The sequence below is a fragment of the Ptychodera flava genome, chromosome 9, assembly GCF_041260155.1.
Source record: "Ptychodera flava strain L36383 chromosome 9, AS_Pfla_20210202, whole genome shotgun sequence".
NCBI classification, from domain to species: Eukaryota; Metazoa; Hemichordata; class Enteropneusta; family Ptychoderidae; genus Ptychodera; species Ptychodera flava.
Window position 1 is genome coordinate 28,430,101 of NC_091936.1, and position 26,789 is coordinate 28,456,889.

Consider the following 26,789-nt stretch of genomic DNA (forward strand, 5'->3'; position numbering starts at 1 on the left):
TCCCGGTTAGCGATAAACCCGAAAGATACACCTCAACGAAAGTTCAACTTAATAAATGAGTACCGTATAATCTTCAGGAAAGCGACATAGAAGGCACAAGCATAAAGTCATTCGACGAACAACAATAAATTTCCTTCATCACACAGATCTGATTATTCCGTTGTTTCTCGATCGGAATCAAACCTGCAGCGTAAGCCTATGGCTGTAGTGAAGACCTGCAGTGCAGCGCTGCAGAATCCGATGCATTTCGAAAGTTGACTCGGACAACACTCACAACAGAACAGAGTTCCCGTCAAGTAACAAAATTGGGATGTACCTACGGGCGATATATGTGTCACAGCAAATATCAAAGTCCGTAATACGAAAATATTTACGACCGAGATGGCCACCGGCGGATACCGGTGACGGCAGTGCCCACTACAAGCGTATAAGCTTACACTCTGTGTGTCATTGATCTGAATCTTGCGGGCTCGCAAAGGTCGTAAACTTGTGATATTTTAAAAGCCACGGCATCTCTAAGAATGATAACTACTGTTTCGATCGTGTCATTGCATTAACTTCAAAAATATAATTGTAAATATTCTAAAAAACTCAAAATACTATTGTTATCCGTCGCTAGCGCGGTGAAAGCTATGTCCGCCGATGGCAGACTTGCTTTGGCATCGGTCCAGCGCGAGACAATGATTGACAGGCGCACGTGACCGAATCCGTATGTCTGATTGGTGGAGATACCATTCGGTGTATCAAAATTTAGGCTTAATCGGATTTATGAATGAAAGTATACCTGTAAACATTTGCACATCTCCTGGGTGACGGGCCGCTTTACTCATTAAATAAAACTAATCCGCGTAAATAAAACACAAAATCGCGATAAAAATCATGCACTTTGTTACAATAATTTTGATCCATCCACATAAAAGAAAAATAAGAAGACTGTTCATGTGATAAATATATAATCCCATGGAATTTTTCTCTGTTTGACGTCATCGTATACTCGTGTTTTTCGCGGAGCCGCACAACTTCTCGCCTTCGGCTCGAAGTTGTACGGCTCCGCGAAAAACACTCGTATACGATGACGTCAAACAGAGAAAAATACCATGGGATTATATATAATTATATATATATATATATATATATATATATATATATATATATATATATATATATATATATATATATATTATATTTTATATATGTTGTATAAAAAATACAAAAAAATGAAATAGAGATATTAAATGAGTAAGCAATCAACTGGGAGACAAAGAGTTAAATTGTGTACAACTTCCTCCTCCAGAAACGGAAAATCTTACTTTGGCAAATGCTGAATTTACATATATGAGAAATCAATGCGTTTGAAGATCAATCAATTCTGCATATATTTACATGTAAAGCACAGGCACCGCCGTAGTTGATAACACTTTATTCCTTCTACACTAAAAGCACTACCAACTACGGAGGTGCCTGTGGGCCTGAGAGGATTACTGCCCCCCCCCCCCCCCCCCCCCCCCCCCGGTGGCCGGACATGTAGGCTTTCCCCTATGAATCAACAAAAGTAAATATTCATGTGTTCTTCCGGTTAAAGGTTAAAATGCAACAACTTAACAACCAGCATCGCATCGTGAGCATCGTGACTGATGAAAGCTTTCCGATATATTTCAAAGATTCGTTCATATTATTCTGGCCGGCTGATGATGAAACAATTGCCATGTATTGCTGTGACTGTTGTTAGTCTCGCTTTAGGAACATGGGATAAAAACCTCCTTCGTGATAGGGCGCCGCTACAGAACAGCGCCGCCCATATCACAGTCACTCGTGAGCTATTCAGCTGTGGGGACAATAGTCCAAGAGCTGAATAGCTCACGAGTGACTGTGGCCCATATAACTGCAAGTAGTGCTAGTGTAAATCGTAATTTCCATTAGAACGTTCCCGGTACTCGTGGTGCAAGCGTGTGTATATTCTGCCTCTACTGTTAATCATTTTCGCGGGCACTGTTTTAGGTCCTTAGTTGGTCATGATGCGTCGTCGCAGGAACAGTTTCTTAACTGCCGCACTTGTGATTTCCGTGCTTTTAAAGACGAGCGAGTCATCACATCACGTTGAAATTGAACTTGGCAAGGAGAGCGGTCTCTTTGAAGTTGGTTGCGATCTTTTCAAGTACTTCACGGTCGAGGTGACAGAACCTTGCCAAGACCTCAGAGTTCAGGTAATTTTAAAGTTTATTTAAACATGGACGCTGGAACGCGGGAGTGCAGGGATAAGGTTTCGCTCGGAAGCAGCATGGACCATTGAGGCGGTACCATGGACGTACTGTCTGTGATACGTCCATCATCCATAGCACGGACGCAAAAATTTACTACTATACAGACTATATACATGTGCGTAGTTTGTTGCAGCCCCCCCCCCCCCCCATTTTCCCTCCCAAATTGCTGGGAAAAGTTGTGAGCTACTGACGACAGTGGTTCGATACACGGTCAAGGCCGCTTTTTCTAATGTAATACCCCTCAGCGGCCGCACGCGTGTACCCTCGAACCATGCACACGCAGCTGTGACTACTCATCACAGCGAAGGGGACCCAGAAGTCGGGTTGTTGTTGTTTGTATTGTTGTTTATGTTTATTAATCGTGTTGTTGGTGTTGACCAATAAAATTCAACCAGTATAACTATAGTGTTGTTGTTGTTTCAAAAGTAATGTAGACGTCATAAGAAACACTTAGGACCAGGACGGGAGGACGCTATCATTATTTGACCCAATGCAACTCTCTCCCAACGTGCACACTGTGTGTAAGAATATATAGGAGATAATTGCATCAGGTCAAATAATGTTAGCATCCTTGTAGTGTTTCTTATGACATCTACATTATGTTTGAAACAATTATGAATTAATAGCCCCGAAATAGTTATGTTCGTTGAATTTTATTGGTCAACAACAACAACAACTAATAAACGTAAACAACAATACAAACAACAACAACAACAACCAGACTTTTGGGTTCTCTGTGATCACAGGGGCCACCGCCGTGAATTGTTTACAAGTGACTTTATGCGCTACAAACCTACGCCGCGGCATGGCAATGCATGGTCTGACTGGCAAGCCCACAGACACTCACCGACTTGTCCATTATAGTCACATCAACCACACTCATAACCAAAAAGTTGAGACCGAGCTCAATTATGCGTATAAACGTTTTGGGTATGTTCGTTAACAATAAAAAAACTGATGAGCAGTTTGTTTGTATGTTTGCTCATTTTTTTTGTGTATTCTTGATCGCGGAGTGACATCAGTTGGTGAAACCAAAGACCCTCTTGCTTCAGGGTCAATGGTGAAACCCACATGAACAAGGTGAATGAGAGATCAGATAATACAGAAGGGAGAAAGATACAGAAATAGTGCCAAAAAAGCATAACTATAAGTTGTCATTTATGTATGTTAAAACTTTGAATATTGGTTGAAAAATGACATAAGAACCCACATGTACCAGGATGGTCGGGGTTTAAATCCAGTCAATCTACAAAATTGCATAAAATCAAATATGGCTGCCAGCTGTCTGACATAATAACATTGTTAGCCATATATCACATGTTAAACAAGCTAAAACAATTAAGTGATTTTGAAGTCTAACATTACTTATTTAGTACAGGGAATCACTTTGGAGATATAATGTTTAACATAGGAACTTTGATAATTTGCATAAATCCAATATGGCTGCTTACATTCCCACAAAATAACATTTCCCCCTGTACATCATGTAATAAACAAGCCATTTCTCGTGATTTTTAAGACAAAATACATTTCTTTGGCAAGGACAAACGATTTTGGAGTTACAATGTTTTACATGGACATTTTGTGCTCACGTGTTCACACACGTGAGTGTATATGGCAGCGATGTCTGTCTGTCTGTCTGTCTGTCTGTGTGCTCGATATCTCAAAAACAGCTCATCAGATCAATATCAAATCTGGTACATAGATTCAGTTTGCAAATGGTAAGAACTGATTAGTTTTTAGTGGATGTGGCTTGCTTGCTTTTTCTCATTTGCATAATGAATGATTTTAGAAAAAACGGATCTATATTGACAACGACTGCCCACAATTTGATGAGATTTCCTACAAATGTTGATCACACCAAGATTATCAGCTGTGAAAGATATTAAGGGGTGACATAAAATTACCAATATGTCTGATTTGACTTGATCAAAATTGACAAAACTTGGTATGTATGTTGAAGATACTATGATTTAACATTATTGAAATTCATTAAGCATTTTGACTTCATCAAACTCTTAATTTGCATATTTAATGAACTTTTGAAATTAGGGATATTTATTTGAATTGACTTGACCAAAATTGATGAAACTTGCTATGTACATTAAAGATACTTTGATATAACATTGTTGAAAGTCATTAAGCATTTTTACTTCAGCCAATTCCTTATTTGCATATTTATAAAACTTGCCCCAGTATTTGTAACTGTTAACCTTTTTTTATGTTCGAAATTACATATTATTCTCTTAAATCCATCGTGAAATGTTGTTCAGTAAAGAAATAAGCCAAATTTGTGCTCCTGTAGTGACATACAAACGCTAAATATTGCCCGATCGAGTTGGATTGCCGCGCGGGTTTGTTGACAATTTGTAGACTGTGCACGTGATCGAGAACGCCGATACTGATGACATCATCGAGCCCGCAACATTCCTGGGGCCTTGCTATGCCACGCCACACTGCCCGGGTAATCGCCCATGGTCGCCGGCTGAATGACCTGCGAATGGTTTTATTTTGTTCTTCTCCGTTCAAATACGTACTGCTACTGTGTTTCAGAGGATACAGAACTTTGGCAGAGGAGGGTAACATTCTATTCTGGTACCGTGTGCGTTATATACGGATTATTCAAACTGCAGTCGGCAGTGCACCGATGCGCACCCTGCAGTTGGTCACTCAGAACTCCGGGTACCGATGTAAAATCAAGACGACACTATATACACTTGGCTCACTTCTGTAGGCAAATAGCTATCAAAATTGAGTAACTTGAAGTAATAAATTTCAGCTGATTGTCGCTTTAGCGGCAAGGTGATTGCGAAATCGAAGCAACATAGTTTGGCAATGTATGGTAGGCTGTCGAGTGCAGTGACCGCTATGGCCTTTGGCAGCAAGTAAGGGAACCGTCAGTATTTACGACCTGGGGGTCATTCAAAAATTGAAAGTTATAAGGGGGTGCTCAAAATGTTTTTTCTTTGTCTTACTCTGTCCTCAATGACATAATGATTAGTTGATTATATATATTTTACCCTGATACATATTAAATAAAAAGAAAATAAATACTCTAACAGTACAAATAAATATCAACTAGATGAAGCTAGGCAAAAAACTACAAGTAGGTGCTACTACTAGCAATACTTATTATGAAAGAGAAGATAGTGACGATGAGAATGATATCGTTGTTCATGTACGCAATGGCACCAGCGACATTAAAGATGAGGAGCAACAGTGGTGATGATGATGTCACACAGTAGTTTTCTGCAGTCGTTACCAGGGTTGGAAGGAGAGGCTGGGTCATGGAGAAATGTTCTCGACAGATATCACTATAAGTGCACAGGATCTAGGACAAAACTGAACTGTTGTGAATTTATCCTTTATATTATCATAGAAATGTATATTTTATTTGACTTGAGTTCGACAACCATTTGGACATTTAACCATACCATAATGACAGGCTACCCATCCAAATTTAACAATACTATATGGTCGGAGACTGCTTATTAGGTGAGCTTTTATATCTACATATTATTACATGGGCTCAGGTAAGCCAAACTTTCTGTTAGAGAGAGGGGGTTACTCAAAGTCATCATGGTTGACTGGGGTGCGACTCAAAATTTCGGAGTTTCTAATGTAATTCCTCCGACCCCAAGATCGTAAATAATGACGGCTCCCTAAACAGCTGTGAACGCCGGAGTCAGAACGATCAGGACCAGTATACGCACTGCTGTATCTCAGCGAAAATTTAGAAAAAAACAATGGAGCTACTGCTAAGAAATTTACAGACTCTTGGCTCTTGATGCATCAGTTACTGAGCTTTTATACTGGTAAAAAGGCATTCTGAATACAGCGGTAAATTCCCTCCAAAACGACAAAGGATTACACGCGGGCATTCCGCAATGGACGCTGTCAATTTTACCTTGCTGCAGGCCCCACACCAATCTCGGCCAGGCCCCGCTGCACTTGTACAGTCTACTACCTCCATGTAGTACAGCCTACAGGTCTAGTAGCTGGGCAAACACACAAAAAACAACGTCGCAGTGTAAATTCCGTAGGTCGGAACCGTTGATCATAAATTTTTAGAACCAGTGATGTTTAAAAGTTTTTTATTGATCACTTCATTTAGGTTTATGTGAATGACTTTCTCATCGAGCTGCGTCTATAATTGTCCCGGGCATTGTCCATGCTAGCCCTGCGTACGATGCTGTGTGTTCCGCTACAGCTAATAGCCCCGCTCACCACAGCCCTGCAAAGACCCGTACGTAGAGTTGGTGACTTCAAATCCATTTTTGGACTTGTGGTGAGCGGGGCTATTAGCTGTAGCGGAACACACAGCATCGTACGCAGGGCTATGTCCATGCAAATTTGGGGCCTGCCTTAGCTCCCTCCGATCGTCTGTAGATTACAGCCTGAGCAAATTGTACAGTTGTGAAATTCAGATATGTATTATGAATTTTATACAAAAATATAAACAACAGAATCAAACCAAGAGGTTAGTTTGCTGTCGGGCCGGGTGCGCAGGGGACTACTTTGCAGTGAGGCCGGGATCTCTCTTGTGTTCGAACTTCCATTGCATCGCAGTAGCCGATACTTGTTGTACTACTGTAGTCCTTGTGAGGAATAGATACCCGTTACGTTCGATATTATTTTGAAATACTTTTAAATTTAATAAGTAAGACTTTTGTACTGCATTCAAGATATAATTTTTCCTTTCTGAACGTTTTCAATTACGCCGTACGGCAACGAGATATGCGAAGTTGATAGACTGTGTTGCCTGCAGCGTAGCCTGGCCGTACACAAAACTTCGTTTGAGTAGACGGAGCAGAATCAGTCCCGTCATTTATTTTCAACGAAATTTTCATTATACTCCATGATGGAAGAAACGACTAGTTCAATGATTACAATGGTGAAGTGTTGAATTTTTATTCATATATGTTTTTCTCTCTCAATTCATTCAGCAAACTTGATCTCCGTACCATCGGTCACAACGTGCAGTGCCTTGCATGAAGCTTACAATCGACTGCCTCAGTCGTTAGTTTAGCTGTTCAAGACGTTTGTTTGCACGGCTCACTATAGTCGGAACAATCTGTAAACACTTACATATTTATATCTTTCCGGTATTTCACCCAACTTTCGCGCGTTTTTAGCTGAGTCTCCAGTTTCGATGGACCAGACCTTTTCGAAGAGCGTATGGTTTCTACGGACGCCACGGTAAAACTTGCGTAGATGTGGTTGAGCATGCGCGGTGGTGTGATTACGTTTCGTTTCGTGTGTCAACAAAGCTGACTTCTGGTCCGGACAAGAAGTCATTTTTCACTCCTTTTACTGTTAATCGTGAGGCGGGCTGGGCATGCAAACCATGCTATTCAGTATTAATTATGGTCTACTTTCACATACTGAGGATGTCATTTTAATCAAAAATATGAAAACAATTGTTAAAAGTTACAAATACTGGGGCTTTAAACTTTCCTAATCAGATATATGCATATCTAAATTGACTTGATCAAAGTTGATGAAACTTGCTATAATAAATTGAAGATACATAACATTATTGAAAATCATTAAGCAGTTTAACATAAGCCAATTCCTTATTTACATATATTATGAACTTCACTAATTAAAGGGATAGTAGCTGTAACTTTTGAGAATATTTTCACTATTTTTGTTGCATACCGCGAACTATTCACATGAATATTAAGCATAGTGAATCATGAAGAATCACCTACTAGTTGACCTCAGTACGTAACGTGTATCAATTCCTCGTGATAAAGAATGTTGACGAAGTGAATTTCTTGACGGAGAGAAATTCAACGATCTTGACACACGGAATGCAACGTAATAGACTTTGTACGCATGTGCAAGAGAAGTACCGCACAGTTCAACTCTGGTTCAACATGGCGTCCTCACTACAGCGCGCAGCGCAAGCGACCAGTACAGTGGGTAGACCGAACAATGTATCTGTCATTCACATTGACAGCTGGAAATGTAGAACCGACAGTTTGGCAATATCCGATCCTTATCATGTCTAAACAAGGAAGCATATTCATGTCCACCACTGTGTGGCTATGCGATGTAAAATGTTTATGTTAGCCTTCACAGTCATGACCCTTGAACATTACGAAAATCACTGAAAATTTACAAACGTGAGAGACCAAATTGAGTTGCGGGTAACCTGGTAAAATTTGGTCACTTATGTAGATAAATTCTTCGCATGACTTATAGTTTGCAGTTATGTTGTCTTTTTTCATTTGCGAAATAATCATATTTCTGTAACCATGCATGTACACTTGTGTTGTATGTTGTCGTATTCAGTGGTGATGCTCGCGACGGAAGTAAATTTAATAAGAATCCCCCATAAAAACAAACAAACAATAAACATGCATTTAAAAATAGACTGAAATAGGCAATACTGACGATGGAAATGTTTAAAGTACGAAAGCGCCTTTCAGAGTGATTTATAGCCAAAATGCAAACACTCTTTCAGGAAAATAAGCAGATAAAACAGCCCGTACACCTCTCGGACGTCGACGGCTGTGGGCTACACTGAACAATCATTGATGGTGTGACCCGGGCCCCGCGCCCGAGCTCGCGAACTGTCACTGCTCACTGTACCAGTACTTGTTGTGGTTGCTGTCGAAGAAACAACGTGGCATGTTAAAATTTATTGGTTTGATATTTAGGAAATGTAACCAGAGTTTAATAGCAAATGTAATGACTCAACTACAAGTAGGCCTACCACCAAAATTTTGCTCAAAGATACTGCTGATCACTGATGTGTTCAAAACGTCACGTCAAAACAAAGGCCTAGCCGCGAGCGCGTCTTACCGCAAGATATTCCCAGCTGTCGCTCAACTTGTCAAGTGAAAACATCAACCTGCCAAACTCAAAAGATCGTGGCGCGAAATAGCGAAGTTCACGGCCAAAGCAATTCCAATTTCGACCTCAAAATTTCAAGATCAACCCATTTCTCAGACGTTGTTCAGACATTGTGGCCATTCTGTCGTTCATCTTTGGAAAAATTGTAAAATTGTGCGACGATGAACAGCTAGGATTTACCCGAACAGAATATCGACACGCTGCGGGAGAAATAACTTTACTTTATTGCCAATTCCAAATATGAGTATAAGTATACAAGGTATACAAAGTATAAATAATAACTAGAAGCATGGCCAAATAACTAGAAGCATGGCTCGAAAATATTGACTAGGACTTTGTGAAATATGCAAGAACTGGAAATCAAAGAACCGGATTGTGTTTGGGTGTTGTTCAGAAAAAAATCACATATTCATCACAATATATATTCATCGGTGAATTTTTCGTAGGCTACTGGTGTTAGTTTTCTAAAAGTCCATTCCCCAACTGACCATCGGCTTCTCACACCTCGTGCGACGGCACTGGTTGAGACATCTTCTGCACTATCGCCATATTCGTCATCGCCATATAATTCGTCTTTTTTCTTTGAGAGATATCTAATGCTTCACACGATACAAAGCGTTGCCATACATTTCGTAATCCATGATCGCTGAAACGTAGCTGTGGGTCCATAGCTGTGGTGTTTTCGGACAGGATTTCTGACTTTTGCATGCTGGTTTTGACGTTTATGTTATTAACCTCACTGTGGTGGTGGGACTAAAAACGTAAAAGTCAAAACCAGCATGTAAAAGTCAGATATCCCGTCCGAAAACACCACAGCTATGGACCCACAGCTAGCTGAAACAGAAATTTTCGCCACCTCTCTGAGTGTCGAGAAAATCGCCAGTAACTTTATCCCCACCACGCAGTAAGATTTCCATGCACGACAATCAAATCCTGTAACTCGGGCAAGATTGCCTTCCCACTCCTAAATGATCTACGTTTGAGCCATAGGGTGTCACAGGACGAAGGTAAACCAGAGACTTGTTCAAGTCGGTGTATTTTCAAAAAATAAAATGATTTGCAAAAGTTCCTCGTGTAAAATTTGGCAGCCCAGGTCAGATTTTCGTAGCGATCGAACGTGTTTTTATTCAGTCTGTGCAGCTATAGCAGTAGTGAGTTAGTTTGTGCCGGGTGAAAGTCCCCTGCATCGTGTTCACCCCACTCAACGCGTTCACATAATCCTACTCACACGTTTCACATGAAAACAGAACACAAATCATCGCATTCCAAGCGTTCACCCAACTCACACGTTCACAAATCACACACTTGAACCAAGTCTAGTAAACCAGTAAGTAAATCCAGAGAATCAGACGTGCTGGCGGCAGGGTCTTTGTTTTTACGTTTTGAATGCATAGTGATTCAGCGGATCATGTAGGTCAACATCAAACGTACATGTACCTACACAACTGGTGTCTGCGGGCCCGAGTGTAAGCCGTTCCCAATCCCGTCAACTTGAAGTAATAGCATCGCATCGTCACCTTTGCATTGAACTACCGGGTAGTTGACTTGTTCGCCGATAAATGACAAAGCAAACCGACCGAATTATGAATGCACTAGTTTTAAACTTTAGTAATGGAAGTTGGTGGAAAAATGCTCGACGTGTCGGGCTTTTTGACGCAGTGACAGTCGTTTCGGGCACTGGCGCTGGCTCGGGCGATGCACCGACTGCCGATGCCGGGACGGCTAATGCACCGGACCTAAATTACCTCATTTTTACTCTAACCTAACGCATCACCACTTGAAATGTCTCATACTCAAGCAACAGAAAAAAAAGAGTTTGAACAAATAGCATTCCAGATTCAAATGTACAGTGGACGTACATCACAATCAAAACAGATACACATGTGTGTAAGTTGGATATAAATATGCATTAATTACGACGCTCTCTGTCTCCATTGTTACAGTGATCACGTTTAAAATCCCGCTCTTGCGTGGCTAGTGATATCATCACTCCTTGTGCTCCATACCATGTGATCGCCTAACATTTTGTAAACACAAGCGCCGCGAACTTCGTTTTTATTACCGTTCGTTATTCACAACCGGGTGTTAGTTTCGACTTATTTCCTTGTCAATCGACAATTAGGAAGGGATAGATATAATCTGTAGCTTGGTTTTTATCATGTGGTCGGGTGGAAAAAATGGTCAAAAGTTTCAGCTATTATCCCTTTAAGGATATATATCTGAATTGACTCGACCGAAGTTGATGAATCTTGCTATATATTGAAGATACTATAAAGCAACATAATTGAAAGTCATTTAACTTTTTTACTTCAGCCAATTCCTAATTTGCATATTTAATGAACTTTCCTAATTGAAAGACTGGGATATTTATCTGTATTGACCAGACCAAATTTGACGAAACTTGCTATGATACAACATTGAAAGTCATTTTCACTTTAGCCAATTCCCTATTTGCAAATTTAATCAACTTTCGTAATTTAGGATATTTAATCCACGATCATGACGTCACAGTATACAAACAAAACCACATTCACTAAAGAACCTCCTACTACCAGTCAAGGCAAGGTTCAGAAATTATCCTAGGTAGTTGTAGAACCCACAGAGGTAGTTCCAGAACTACCTCTCGGGTAAGGTAGGAGATACTCAATCACCTGTCACAAAGAAATGCAAATACACTGTTCAGTTTGCAGATTTCCATTTATTTCATTGGTACAATAATTGAATCAGTATGTCATTTTAATATTGGAACTATCAGAATCAATAGACCTGTAAGTATTAAAATCTGTAGTTGTCAAAAGCTACCGTCAAGAGAGAGAGAAGGGTTAAAATCACCCAATGTATCAAAAGATGTAAAACAATCCAGTAAACAGGAAATAATAATTGATACAGAGAATGAAAAAGTGATCACTTGTTTCAACTGTTGTTTAAGTACATTTAATTGTGATAATTGTTATCTTTTAAAGGTTATAAGAACTCAAGGGGAGCCAGATTTGTACGTTTCCAGGTATCCTGTCCTATACCCGACAGAAAAGAGTCTGGCCTGGTCGTCATACGACTGGGGTCATGAGAATCTAACAATTTCCAGCTGGGATCCAAACTTTGAAGTTGGTACATTTTACATCGGTGTGCATGCATTCTGCAGCGAGGAGGTTCATACTGGTGATCAAAGTAAGTATATGCATTAAAGTTCTGTGTCTGTCCTGAAAACTTAGACTTGCTATAAAAAGGGACAAAGTCAGCCATTTTTCATGAATTTTGTTTGATACAAGATACTACTTATTATATTGTTTGACATGTTGAAAGATACTGAATGAATGGGTGACCATGCATATATTCAACCCCGGTTTTAGACATGATACATAAACCATCGCAAAAATGAATTAATGGTCATGACCATTAATTCATTTTCACCATGGTTTCATTTAATTTGTCTAAAACAAGGGTCAAATATATGGCATGGTCACCTATTCACTCAGTATCTTTCAACATGTCAAACAATATAAGTACATGTAGTATCTCGTATCAAACAAAATTCATGAAAAATGGCCGACTTTGTCCCTTTAATGGTACAGCCTCCATGGAAATCCTTGCAACCTTTAATGAAAGTCCTAGCATCATCCTTGAAAGTTCCATCTAAAGGAACAGTCGCTGTAATTGTTGAAAATACATTGTATCTTCATTCTTTCATTCTGTGAAACAAACCTGTCATCTTGTTCCTCAAGTACGCTAGAAGACAAAAGTATTTTCCGTGCAAACTTTAACGGCAACACAATGTTTACAATATTCAATTTTATTGTTGATGAATGAGTTCTTCTTTGGAATAAAATTCAGTTGTTAAAATAATATTGACTTTATTAAAGAGGCACTCCCACTTGATAACATTTTTAAAACACATTGTTTTAATGCCAAAGGTCGATATTTGACATGGCGACTGCGCGCGGATCGCGAGATATCGTTAAAAACATGCCCTCAAAAAAGTTAAAGTTTGAATTCCAGTGGCCCACCTGAATTCAGCTTCCGAAGATAGAACATTCGGCACTGGGGCCATTGTCAACTATGCTATGGAGTACGAGTCTACGCTGACGCTGCTGTACGCCACAGCAGTACCACTCACGTTGGTGAGCGGTCATGTCCCATGGGAGAAAGCTGAGTCCTAGTGACTCGGCAAAAAAACGAAAAACAAAGTTTGCTGATTCCACCAGAATTCGCATAGGTGACTAGCACAGATAGGTGCGGTTGATACATAGTATGCATAGTGGCCGCTGCGTGGTATGCGCGCATACCACACGCGGCGGCCGATATGTGTCGAACCACGCGTAACTGTGTGGCAGACGACAAAATGTAGTCATCAGAGGCAACTAATATTTTAAACGTAAAAACTGATATCTATGTGGTATTGTTTAAAATTTTAATACAACTGATTGAGAGTAATGAAAACGACAAAAACTATAGGAGAAGTTGTAAAAAAGAATTACCAGAGGTAAAGGCATTGATAATGATGTATATAAAGTCATCGCAGTAGGAGGTAAATTAATTGCGTCATTCGAACGTTTTTGGACTCCTTAGAATATCGTCATTCAGCACAACAACACAATTTCGGGGGATATCGGGTCATAACCAGAAATGATCGTAAAACTTCGGGATGTGAAAAATACGCTCGGGAAATGACATGTTTTGTCAATATCTCGCGATCCGCGCGGAGTCGCCAAGTCAAATATCGACCGTTGGCATTAAAAAAATGTGTTTTAAAAATGTTACCAAGTGGGAGTGTCTCTTTAAGTAGCTTGTTAGCTTGAGACTCATGGAGATTTCTTGGGTGTGGCCTGGTAGACCGGTACTTTTTCCCAACATGTTCAATCACTAAAGTAAAATTTAATGTGATCATGTCATGTTTTTGTTGCTCCTAAAATGTGCCATTAGGGTGTTGCATTGAACTTGATTTCAAGAATACCGTATTTCAACCATTATCATCATAGACTTCACTTTTTCCTTTGGAAAAACAAGCAATTTTCATGTTGTCAATGAAATCATCACTAAACTTTAACCACCCTGTCCTCTGTACATTATTACACTTCCAGTCTTCTTCCCCTTCCATTTACACTAAAAATGTGATTTTCAATTGAAAAAAAATGGTTCTGAAATATGTGAAATATGAATAGTAGTAATATACCCTTTCATATCATTAAGTTTATCATTTAAGTTATCGTAAAGTGATATTCGAGCAATCTGGGCGTCAGTTCATATAATAGACTTCTGTTGCTGGGACTGAACCAAAGTAAATTTTTAATTAAAGTAAATTTTTAATTAACCTTTGACATGGTGACTGCTTTAGCCGTGTGTCCAAGGTTGTAATGCATGTCACGGTCGTGTGCATGTGTATCGACATTTGCAAATACATGTAGGTAGATCCCACAACCATATACCACTTTACACCTAGTGAAACACTGGCTATAACATAGCCCTTTACACAAAAGTTCTGAGCAACCAAATAATGAATTTCAAAGACTCAAGGGCGCCATGGCACATGCAATTGTTAGAAGTGTGCCCTTCTTTTGACAAGAGAGAAATTTTACACATAACACATAAAGGTATTGCGCTGAACAAATTTCCAGACAATTGCTCAAGTGATGCAAAGAGCTCAGAAATGTCACAAGTTAAAGGTCACTCTGATTACAGGGTCACACACATCATAAAGACACCGTTCACAATGGTAAGGACAAGTAGAAGGTCATGTATAGGGATGTCATGCACACATAATAGAGGAGATAATGCATGCAAGATGCCACATATATACTACTGAAAACAATGATGTTTCATTCAAGTGTGGATAGACCTCTCGCCTTCTTGCTCTGAGTCCACAATGCTAATGAAGTAACTATTTAATTAATTTGGAAGTGTCATAGTTAGATAGGAAATTTTTTTAATAATGTTTGGAAAACGAAAGAATAACGACACACTTCAGGATGACGGATTTTATAACGGTACCGGTAACTGCATCATCTATTAAAGTTTCAGCATGATTTGATATTATTGAATGAAAACAACTTGTTCAGAAACTGCTGAAATTTCCAAAAGATAGAAAATATTCTTGAGGAAAGAAAGTTTGAGAAAAGATAACCTTGAATACGGTCAGTCATGTACCTTGAGAATGATAGATGTTGACAAGCCAAGATCATGGGTCATTGCATAACAATAGCCTTTTTTGTATATTTAGATGATCCAAGTTTAGATTATGTATGTATCAAGTATGTATGCAGTAGAAATTTTTACCACACGGTGACTTTGACTTGTCTCAACTGATCAAAAGAAAATTTGTATTGTATGCTGCAGCTGAAATTCAAATTTTACAATTATATATTATCATTGGGCTAGACATGGTTGCAATGTATGATTCCATCCACTCATAAAGTTTGAATGAATTTCTCCCATAGGTTCAAAATTCACTCTCCTGATACAGAGTGTTGAATCTGCACACCCAGAACTGGACGATATCTCCGGTAGGAAGATTGCTGGAACCCTCCAAGCTGAGGACTATCACTACTACAGATTCTGCGTACCAAGACAATGCGTTTCAGTGAATGTAAGTCTGGAAAATTGTCTCGATGCAAAGGACTGTCCGAACAGCTATGCCTGGCCTGAACTGCTAGTCTCGCCAACGATTCCAAAACCCACCATAAATGATCACTCATGGAAACTTGCCTCAATCAGTCGACGATCAATTACACTGGTTCCGTCAGATCCGAGCTTTCGGGTTGGACATTATTATGTTGGTGTCTATGGCTGGTGTACTCCAGCAGAGCATTGCCCAGATAAGGCAACATGTGGGCCATGTGAGTATGCCCAGAATGCGGCGTACAATCTGACTGTTAAGATGACCAGTGTTCCACCAGAAAAATGTGTTTCAAAATCTTTTGAGTGTAACATCATCTCATCAGGAGGTTCTTCTCTCTGTAACATGGCTACATGGTTGGTCACTTTTGTGCTTTGCCTGGTTTACCTGTAGAGGGAGTAGTTACAGCAAAGGCATTATGTGGCCAACAACACTACAGAACCTCAACAATTTCAGAACGCCCAATTTTTCGCTTTTAATGGCATACAGGGTGTATAGTTAGTAGAACTTAACAATTATAGTACTTGCTTGTTTACAGCACCGTCCCTCCACTAATGATCAAACATTGCAATCGAGATCTTTTGTTTGGCAGTGCGGATCGCCTACACTGTGACATTAGACTGTGTATTGCTAGACAGAGGAAGGTGATGACATAGTAGGCATTAAAATCTTTTGTTTGGCAGTGCGGATCGCCTACACTGTGACATTAGACTGTGTATTGCTAGACAGAGGAAGGTGATGACATAGTAGGCATTAAAGTGTTCTATTTCAGCAATATTCACTGCATTGCTTACTACAGCTTCAAATCAACCTGTCAATTTTATTTATGTCTTTCTGCGATATTTCATAGCTCTAGGATTAGATTTATTTTGACATCAGAAAGTGAGTGCAGTAGTTTCTTAATATAAGACTCCCTATATGAGAAATCTTGGATAATGTTTTTCAGCTTGCTTCAGCTCTAAAGTGATCTTGACCACAGTCTTGAACGACACCATGGGTTTCGGAAATCCTACCAACGTGTAGGTCCCTTGCCTTGTTCTGTTTGTCTTCAGGAGAATGAGACATGCATTTCCATCCAAGGCAAAAAAACTGTAAGAAATTGGAAATCTATTTGTTCTGGTATTTTGAAACCTACTATGACTACTTTTGCTGTGTTTTCAGTTTCAGTTGAAAACAAAATGGCGTCTTTTCAATCAACAGGTCATCTCTGTTGTACAGAAAAAATACTGAAATTTCCATAGTAACCTTGCTTTTACATCGTTTTAATCGTATTTTAACTAAAAATATATTTTGAAGAGTTCAATTTGAATTCTTTTGTAAGTTTTTACCAAATTCCAAATACATAAAATTGTTTGATTCCTACAGCCTAGTTTGTACACTGTGTCCATTTGACCCTGTCTGCGGTCTATTGAGTTGGCACTATGTTGATGTGGGTACCTGCTTTTATCTCCATTTTTTCTCCTTTTGTGATCATTCAGAGGTACCACGTACCTAATCTTTTTTTCGGTATTATTAATTTGGCAATAGTGGTGGCCATGCTGTAAATTTTTCCCCTTGGATACATTTTATTGCTGAACCTAATGTTTTGATTTTGTCGACCTTGTGAACTTTCAAACGCAGTTTTTGTCTTTGGAAACCCTCCAAGTGCCAAGTTATATTTTTGTGAGTTCGTGTTACTTTTCAACTTCGTCTGCCTGAGTACCATTGGCTTCTTCTAAAATGATATTCCAGTCAACATTGCGATTGTTAAAATCAAGAAAACAATTTCCCAACTCATGGCTTCTCTCTCTATCATGCACACTAGCTTAAGACTTCTCGAGGTGGACATAAAAATTTTTTACCTTTGCAACGCATGCACAAAAAACTGATCAGAAAGCATTCTGTAAAAACGCTCATTATACATAATAATTTTAGGCAATTTTGGCATGCTATAATTAATATTAATACTCTCTGTCATTACAGAGATAAGTAGGGATTATACCCATTACCTAAATCAACAAACAACCATTTCAAAATGCGCCCTGTAACAAAAGAACAAGGTTTCAATGCTTGACCATTCGTGGAGGGGCCATGTTTACAGGAAGGCATGACAACACTATAGTTTGCTGTGATGAACTGTGAATAAAATGAAAACCATGTTTGGAAGCTAACAAGGATGTCTTTATATTTCCTCACCAGGTTTTAGCACTGATAGTAGTCTATAGAAACAGATAGCCTAACAAAGATAACTTTCAGTTTAGCAATGTTTCTTATTCTGTGGGCAGAGATTGTATTTTGTACATGCTGCTCAGTTTTCGTTTTTGTCCTCTGTAAAGTTAGAAGTACTTCAAGAACGTTTTTGCATCTGTGCTGCTGTAAGATGTTTTCGCTCACCGTAATACCAAAAAGCACAGACAGAGTTGTTTGTTGTCTAAATTTTTCTGACCACAGAACAACATGAGATTTACAAAATGTCCTATGCATTATGTAAAACACTGATGTTTTCATAGTTTATGCAGAATGGATACAGGACTGGAAATTAGTCTTGTCCTGCCTGATGCTGCGAAACCACAAACCTTCAAATTGAAGGAGAATACTTGCAGTGTTTAGAGGCAACAAACAAAAATCTTTTTTTTTCCTCCATGAATATATGTTCTCATTTGTATGAATTCACATCCTGTTCATTCTTCACAAGATGACACCAGATGCCAGCAGATATACATATTGGCTATGTTATCATTGACCCCCTATCCTGCCAGACCTTCATGTATCACTTCATCATCTTTTGAGTCAAGCCAAAACTGATTCACAGTTTCACCTACTTGGCAAAGTATGTTATGGCAGAATGAGTCTATAAAAATCATGTCACTCTGTTGCAGTATCTATGTTTTGAGAGGCGTTCAAATGTTCCAGTCGTTGTTACAATGCAATATATGGGACATGCTATGCCTCGCTAGTTTTAACCAACTTGACCCGACAGTGCCACATGAACTTGGCAGGATAAGGGTTAATTTATAAAGAGTAAAGACTGCAAAATATACAGTACCATTAAGAGCAGTGTTTAAAATCTTATAGACAACAACTTGAAACCATGCATTTTTTCCCTTATCATGCAACTCATACACAATATATGTATTCATCTCTATCAACAATATATATATATATATATATATATATATATATATATATATATATATATATATATATATATATATATATATATATATATATATATATATGTGTGTGTATATATATGTATGTATATATATATATATATATATATATATATATATATATATATTTAATATTATATGTGTTTGAGTATTGAGTGTATACTGTATATTTTGATTGACATTCAATGTTGGAATATATAATGAATATTTTATTTTTATTGATTTTCTTGATGTATTTAAAGATATTGTTGTAACTTATTGCAAGTAACATATATATATATAATGCATGCAGATGTATATCATGGTATATGCAATTAGAGTACATATTTCGACATATTTAAAGCATCCCCGGATGTGTTATGTATCTTTTGTTGTATTTAATTTTAGATTTTAATGCAACTCACAAGGTTTGTAATTTGACCATACATAGTACCGGTACAATAAATTTCCCACAATTCTGCTTGATTTGTACCAACGATGTTAGTTTTTCTTTTAACTTTTGCAGTTCAGCATAAAAACAATGTGAAGTCTCAAGATAATTGATGAACTGTATTTATTTAAAGTATGTTGAAAATATTTCAGTATAAATTTCAAAGAAACTGTCAAATAACAATAAAAGTCACATTCTGCAGTTACTACAAATGCCATACTTTTGGGAAGCAAGTTATGAAAAACTGAAGGGTCATTCTCTGAGAAAAGTCAGCGACGTGTAAATTTCATTTGTCTAAAGAAAATCGATATCCTTTTGTTTCATAAAATAAGTGCAACTTGTCTCCCTACTTTCCATCACACTATTCTGTATGGCTAAGTACACATTCTGTGGAAAATTTTGCAAAAGTGCTATCTCCTCTCTCAATCAAGCATACTTTTCTAAATCATTTAAAATGGAAATTGAGAAGAATGGTGTCCTTAAAAGTATGTTTTCAGAATTTTTACAACTACATGTAGTCCAGGAACTTGTGTACACAGGGGAGACATGGTAGACTTCACGGAAGGAATCTACGATAGTACAAATCATGATGAATTATGGGAAATCTCTAGTACTGTGACTGGTGTGTTACAGGGTCTAATAACAGCAGGGCATTGTGGTTTGTGACATGTCAATACATGCTACATTTCTCGAATGTAATTCTTTTGTAGGATATTCAGGGGCAACTTGTTTATGGCATCATTGGCCCCATAGTTGTCACTAGACCGAAACTGACCCAGAACTATTTTTAAACTGCGTAGCAGTGATTCAAATGTATTCATGCACCTTTCAATTACTTGACACATGTACAAAACTTGTTTTATTTTTTAGCTCATATTTGGTTTTATATATAAATACCAAAAAGAGCTTATATGATGAGTCTGAGTGGTGTGGATGTCTGTATATTTGTGGGTATGTGCGGATGTATGTCCGTCACACACAAAGGCTCCCATACCGCCAAAGCTACCATCTCAGTATTTGGTGTACAGGTAGATGCAGGGGTTGAGATGTGAATTTGTTCAAATGAACATATCAGTGTCAAAAATGTGCAAATGAGGTAAGAAAAAGGGAATTTCTGCATGTGTGCAGGAGTGACAGGCAAACTCCACTTATCTTGAGTCATTTCCTGTCATTGTTTATGAACTGTTACATATTAACAGAACTGCCCAAACCATAGACAGTAGAGGGAGGAAGACCGTCAGTAGAGGGGAGTTGTTTATGAACTGTTACATATTAACAGAACTCTCCAAACCATAGACAGTAGAGGGGAGGAAGACCGTCAGTAGAGGGGAGGAAGAGCGTCTATGGTCAAACTAAGAGGGGCTAGCTGCCTTTCAGCTATGCATGTTGCTAAAGTTGACCTCCAGTACCTAAAATTTCAGACCTTAATTACTTTTGTCATTCTTGTTTTTCTGGTTTAAATATTTCTTGTTGTTTTTCTGGTTGTACTGTGCAGAAATCATTGTCATAACATCAACGTAGAATTTTCCTGCGCTGAACAGATAGAAACAACATTTATTGTTGATCTTTGTTAACCCACACTGGTATGTACCAATTCTGATCAAATTTGAGCGACACCGTATAATTGCGGTATTTTTTAGAAATTTTCTTCTATCATGGAATTTGAGTTTGTCATTTGTAATTCAAACCAAAATTTTATCATGAAGTTTACCTTTAAAACATAGGCTATGATATATATTCTTGTTTATCGAGCATTTTCTACAGTACTTGATACTTTTTCATTTGTAGGCATAGAAAGACAACACAGAAAATGTTGTATTTTGTTAATCTGGTGCTAAATAAAAAACAATTTGTGTTTCCGGTAACATGCCTACAAAAATTAGGCTTGGTAGGTCCAAGGATATTGTTTGTTTTTCTTGTTGATGCTGAGACCCATATATAGGAAAATTTAGATAATTTATTGCATTATTTTGAAAATGCGAAAAAAAATGTTTAGAGTGGGTAGGTTTTTCTTGGGTTATCAGAAACGCACATATATATTTTATTTGGCCTGATGTAAAATATTATACAACTTTCTTTGTGATACATGGTTACTTCAACATGTCATGGAAAATTCAAAATGTAGTACTAGTAGTAGCTACAGTCACACAAACATATTCAGTTTCATTTAATAGAAAAGAAGCAATTTTACAGTTCACTCAGGCTGTGTATGCATTTTCCAGTTATGTTTTTTCGAAAGGTGTATCAGATACTGTACACTCTTTGGGCTATTTTTTTCCAATTTTTTGTGGTTTTCCAACACTTTCTGCATTGAATCCCTTAACTGTAATTTAATGCCAAGCCTTTAGCATATCAACACAACCTATATGAGTATAATCTGCATTCTTATTGTTGAAAATTGTATTCAAGTCCGGACAAGAATTCATTTGTGAACAATTAAAAATGATCACTACACACATACAAGCTGTGTTGACAAAAAGAATACTTGAAATTTCAGCATGACAAACGGATATAGGGTCAGACATGGTAGTTGATATACAGAAGCAAAATACTGAAAAACTTGCCAGAAGTTAAAGCTTACAGAGATTTAGCTAAACTGTTGTTTATAAACCTCCCTCTGCCCTCTTTCGTACATATCCTGTGTCAAAGAGCTGTCTTGGGTTGTACTGCTTGATGCCATGGCCAGTTGAGAAGGTATCGGTCCACTTTTAGGGGTCATTGATCATCAAAGCTGTTTCTATCACTAGAAACGTATTATCTTAGTTAAGGGGGTCAGGAGTCAGACCCTGATAGGTTTTGCAATCAGCACAATAAGGATCCTTCTAGTACAAAAAGTAAAAACTCTGACCATGAAACCATAATAAATATATTATTTTAAGTGCAACACATGAAAGCAGAATGGGAAAAGAGAACTTGACGAAGAGAAGAAATAACTATACAGACATGAGACGTGTATATGTCTTTGTGTGCAGTTCTTAAAGTGTGGACTCAACTAAAAAATGTTGTGAGACCTGTTTCACATTAAGGTGTTATGTTTCGAGGAGAGGGGGTTGACACCCAAACTAAGGAATTGCATTTCTAGTGCGTCAGCTTTTATGATCAACAACCCCTTAGAACAGGGCCGGCACAAATACTTCCTATAAAAAATTATTTGCTCTTATACCCCAATTTTCATCGTACTCTTAATGGCTACTTTGTATCAATATAATTCTTAACTGCCACTTATTGTTCTCTTTTTTAACTGCCACCGCTGTAGTCGAGGAAGCCTGCCAGATTCTTGCCCAACCAATTTTAGTTGAATAAGTATTATTTTGTGAGGCTGAATCTCACTTAGCCTTATATCTACTCAAAGTTAGATACACTTGTATTTGAAAGACATGCATGTTCAGCCAGCATAAGTCGGGGAGCCAAACATCCGGTGCAGAAATGGACAGTAGCTGTAGGGTCATGTAGAACGATTTTGTAAAGTTTTGCATCAATGGCAGCTTCCTGTATTGACTGACCAACAAGAACATCAGATTTGCACACTGTAGGTTGTTGTAAATTGCTTTCATTCGCAAAATACAAAATGGTCATGATCTACTGTCGTTTCCGCAAGTGATATTCAAGTTATTTGCTAGTCTTTGTGATTGAAGAAACTTTTAATACATTAAGATGAGTTTCTTCTTATATGCTGATATTGATGCTGACAAAAGCATGGAATGCTGTGAAATCCAACAGTGTTGTATATTAATTACTAATTTTAAGATTTCAATTACAGATTAGACTTCAAATCCTCTTCATCGGAAGTGACTTTGTTAGAAACTATGACAACTGACTGTTTCACATGATGATAGTTGGAAGTTGACCATTTCTTGAGTACATTCAAATTGGATCTCAGTCTGTGACACTGAAGAGCTGCAACTTTTGATACCATTCCAGTCTAGACGTAAAAGACCCAGGTTTTAAACCATTATATTTTACATGCCACATGGGCAGACTTGTGTGGACAAGCTGAACACATTTCAACATAATTTGAGGATAAGAACAAGGAACTTTAAAAAACAAAAAGAAGAAAAATACTGGAAAATACATCAAAAGTAACGGCAAATTGAACTTTAATGTACTCATGTTTGTTGAGAAAATAACTCTGTTTGCATTTGTGTGATCTTGCAGTGTATACTTTTACTGTATTAGATGACTACCTCACAAAATGGGCATTATTTTTCCTTATCCTTAGTCTCACATAGTAAAATTTGAATTACAATAATAAATAAAAATTGCGGATTCTCTTGGTGCTATCTGTATTAAAAGTGTTTGTCTTTGTTTATACCTACATGTATACCCAGTGTGCCATATGAATGGGATGATTTTCGTGTGCATGTACCGGTATGTATGCATTCAGTGTATTACTGTGTCACAGTCATTTTTGATGGTACCTCAAGAACCTATGCTTAGGTGCCAGCAACATATGGCAACAATAATGTTTTGCATGTGTAACATGCCAAATTAAACTGCAAGTAGACAAGCTGTTTCAGAGATGTTACCGAAATTTAGAAAATTGTCCCCATAAATACATATGCAAATTTGGCCATCATGCATTCAAATAAGTTAAGTGATGCCCATGTTGCATATAAATCAAATATAAGGGTTATCATAATCAGTTGAGTTGTTTCAGAGGGAAAGATCTTTTAAACAAAAATGAGAAAAGTGGACACAAAAATGCATACAAATTTATCATCATCTGTACAAATAAACCATTACTCCACAGCAACCTATTGAAGCGCTCAAATTGGTACTATTGAAGAGGGGTATAATTTCACCAAAGTAAGGAAGATTTACGTAGATGACTTAAAGGTCAACCAATTCGGTGCCATTTTGCCATGAACGATGAAGGTCGATCATGATCGCGTAACCATAACAAACCAATATATTGTATCACTAACAAAGAGACTGATGTGTTAAGTTGCTTTCATCTCATTATAAAAGGACAATACTAAATCTACTTTCTTTATGTTCTTAATGATCTCACTTTCAATGGCCAGAATAAACTTTTTTAGATTAAATAATTGAAATCTGTGCAGATGAGAATATAATAGTTTCCGGTGCATGTGAAGTTTATTTATCTATCTATTTCGAACGCCAGACAGAATAAACAAACATACAAAAAAACAAAATAAACAAAAATTACAGAAAAACGAAAACAAAACAAGTAAACAAACAAGCGACTGATGGATCCATTGTGAGACATATGCCGTGAAACAGTACAGGCTTGCAGATTCACCTTGCTAGGGAATGGTCCCTCTTCTCTTTAGAGTGTACCATTTCCTAGCCAGGTTTCATAGAAGTGCCACAATTGATCTTTCAGTAGTTTGTTTGTTTCCTTGTTTTGTTTTTGTTTATTTTGTTTACCTGGTATTTTTGTTCTATTTTGTTCTTTTTTTGATCTTTTTTTTCTATTTTTTATTTTTCTATTATTTATTTTACCGTTATTCAGTCAGAGTTCCCTGTGGGTAGATCAGAGGAGAATTGATAAATTTTAATGCCCGAAGTTTTGTCCATAAGGCGTACTGTTCTACCATAGGGGGAAAAAATCAGTCCCATGGGGTGGGAGGGAGTTTTTTTGTGCAACGGTTTACCTTATTTTATTTATTAATTTTTGACTGTGATATTTCAAATAAAGTTCAACTCCAAACCGTCTGACTGCTTTCTTTATTACTACAAGTAATTTTATTAATTTTGACTGTGGTATTTCAAATAAAGATTTCGACTCCACACCGTCTGACTGCTTTATATATTACCGACAAGTCCTTGTCTCCTCTCCAACTTGTGTATACACCACTGTAATTGCTCCGAAAACATTGCCAACTTGCTAATCCGCTGTCCGTATCAGCGGATTAAGTGATTGAGTCAACACCACAGCCGTCCCACACGCATTCCTTATTTTACTACGTGTGTGACGGCTGTGGTGTTGACTTAATAAGCTAATCCGCTGATACGCTCAGTCATTACATGTAACAAGTTGGCAATGTTTGCGCAGCAATTAGAGTGGTATGTGCACTGGTTGAAGAGGAGATAAGGAATTGGAAACACAGTCAAACAGTTTGGCGTCGAAAGCTTTATTTGAAATATCACAGTCAAAATTAATAAAATCAAATATTAAAGGTAAACCGTTGCACAAAGAAAACCTCCTCCCCACCCCCGGGGACTTTCATCTGCCCCCTGTGGTTCTACCTTCAGATGCAAACTCTGATTTTTCAAAACACAAGGATTTTTAACCCTGTTAGTTATTCGTTCTGAGTCTTTGAAAGCGTACACTTGCACCTGGTGGACTCGCTGTGGGTCCATAACTATGGTGTTTTCAGACGGGATTTCTGCCTTTTTACGTCTGAAAACACCACCAGCCATGGACCAACATCAACAGCTACTGGTGGACTGGTCAGGCCAGCCGTAATCTTCCCCCGACCAAATCAGTTGAAGAACGCCACCAACGGACAGATTTCGCATCGAATGTTCGTGCACCATGGGAAATATTTTCTCTGAGAAAGATGGCGACGTCCTAGGCGCAGAGTGTCAACACTAGACTCTTTTTCAATTTTGGTCATTCTGTGGTCTCCAAATGGCAGCTTTAGATGTGCTTTGGGAGGACAGAGATGTCCGTTTCGATATAAGTCCGCAGTAAGTGTCATTTAACCTTTAAATTGAATGCTATATCGGTTAAAAGTCGTGAACTGTCGAGAAACCATTGCCATGTCAACAATACACAACGCGAACCGGGCAAACGAATTGCCTGTCATTCATCACGTATGGTATTACTGCCCATTGGTACACTGTGATATATCTTGCTAACATTATAGTGTACTTCAAAACCTGTTGATTATAAAGAAAATGTTTAAGTAATCTAAACCAAGCGTGCAATTTAGGGACCCTTGTTAAAACATAACCGCTAATCTGAGAGTGATATTTGCAACTTGCATTGGGTCCTACTAATTACTGCCCGTCACTGCCCGTCACTGCCCGTCAGGAAATTAGCCTTCCAATTACTGTAATCAGTCGATATTTCAATACCAAAGACCACTATTCTTTGTAAAAACGAACGAAATAATATTCCAAGATCCGAAAAATGTCGATTTCGAACGAGTAGCAACGCTAATCGTGTGATCGTACATGCATCACCATTGGCCATACATACTGCCCGTCGACGTCCGACCACTGCCCGTCACTGCCGTCGGGAAATTTACCTTTCAACGACTGTAATCAGTTGATATCTCATATCAAAAACATTACTTACTATACAACCAAACAAAATTGTCGTCCCAGACCCCAACAACGTTGATTTGCGAACAAGTGGCAACGCTGATCGTAATCGATGTCCGAACACTGCCTATCATCACTGCCCGTCGAGTAGAGAACTTAGCGCTCCAATATTCACGTTAGTTCTGAGACAGGACTCGGGCATTTGGAGTAAAACAGACTCTTATTTTGTAGCTTTC

The 26,789-nt window shown here is 38.2% G+C and overlaps 2 protein-coding genes across 4 annotated transcripts in view; both read left to right on the plus strand.

The window, feature by feature from the left end:
• The first annotated feature begins 1,802 nt into the window (after positions 1 to 1,802).
• On the plus strand, positions 1,803 to 18,928 carry LOC139140577 (uncharacterized). Of its 2 annotated transcripts, XR_011554023.1 has the most exons (4): positions 1,846 to 2,204; positions 12,089 to 12,293; positions 15,557 to 16,379; positions 16,471 to 18,928. XR_011554023.1 is itself a non-coding variant. In XM_070709922.1 (3 exons), exons 1-3 carry the CDS (start codon positions 2,013 to 2,015, stop codon positions 16,126 to 16,128), a joined length of 969 nt encoding a protein of 322 aa, XP_070566023.1. In that variant the 5' UTR covers positions 1,803 to 2,012; the 3' UTR covers positions 16,129 to 18,928. The 2 variants fall into 2 exon arrangements, 1 of the variants encoding a protein (XP_070566023.1); XM_070709922.1 differs by having other exon boundaries at positions 1,803 to 2,204; positions 15,557 to 18,928.
• A 6,891-nt stretch (positions 18,929 to 25,819) lies between these two features.
• Positions 25,820 to 26,789, plus strand: part of LOC139140579 (BBSome complex member BBS5) — a 28,759-nt gene continuing 27,789 nt past the window's right edge. Inside the window, exon 1 of one of the 2 annotated variants that reach the window (XM_070709924.1) lies at positions 25,820 to 25,974. In XM_070709924.1, coding sequence (XP_070566025.1) covers positions 25,916 to 25,974 — 59 coding nt within the window. In that variant the 5' untranslated portion in view covers positions 25,820 to 25,915. The remainder of the gene's footprint in view (positions 25,975 to 26,789) is intronic. The other variant, XM_070709923.1, reaches the window with a different exon arrangement.

Coding starts and splice junctions, on each gene's coding strand:
- LOC139140577 (XM_070709922.1), top strand. CDS start 2,013: ATGATGCGTCGTCGCAGGAACAGTTTCTTAACTGCCGCACTTGTGATT. Junction 2,205..12,088: donor GCCAAGACCTCAGAGTTCAG/GTAATTTTAAAG, acceptor TATCTTTTAAAG/GTTATAAGAACTCAAGGGGA. Junction 12,294..15,556: donor GGTTCATACTGGTGATCAAA/GTAAGTATATGC, acceptor TTTCTCCCATAG/GTTCAAAATTCACTCTCCTG.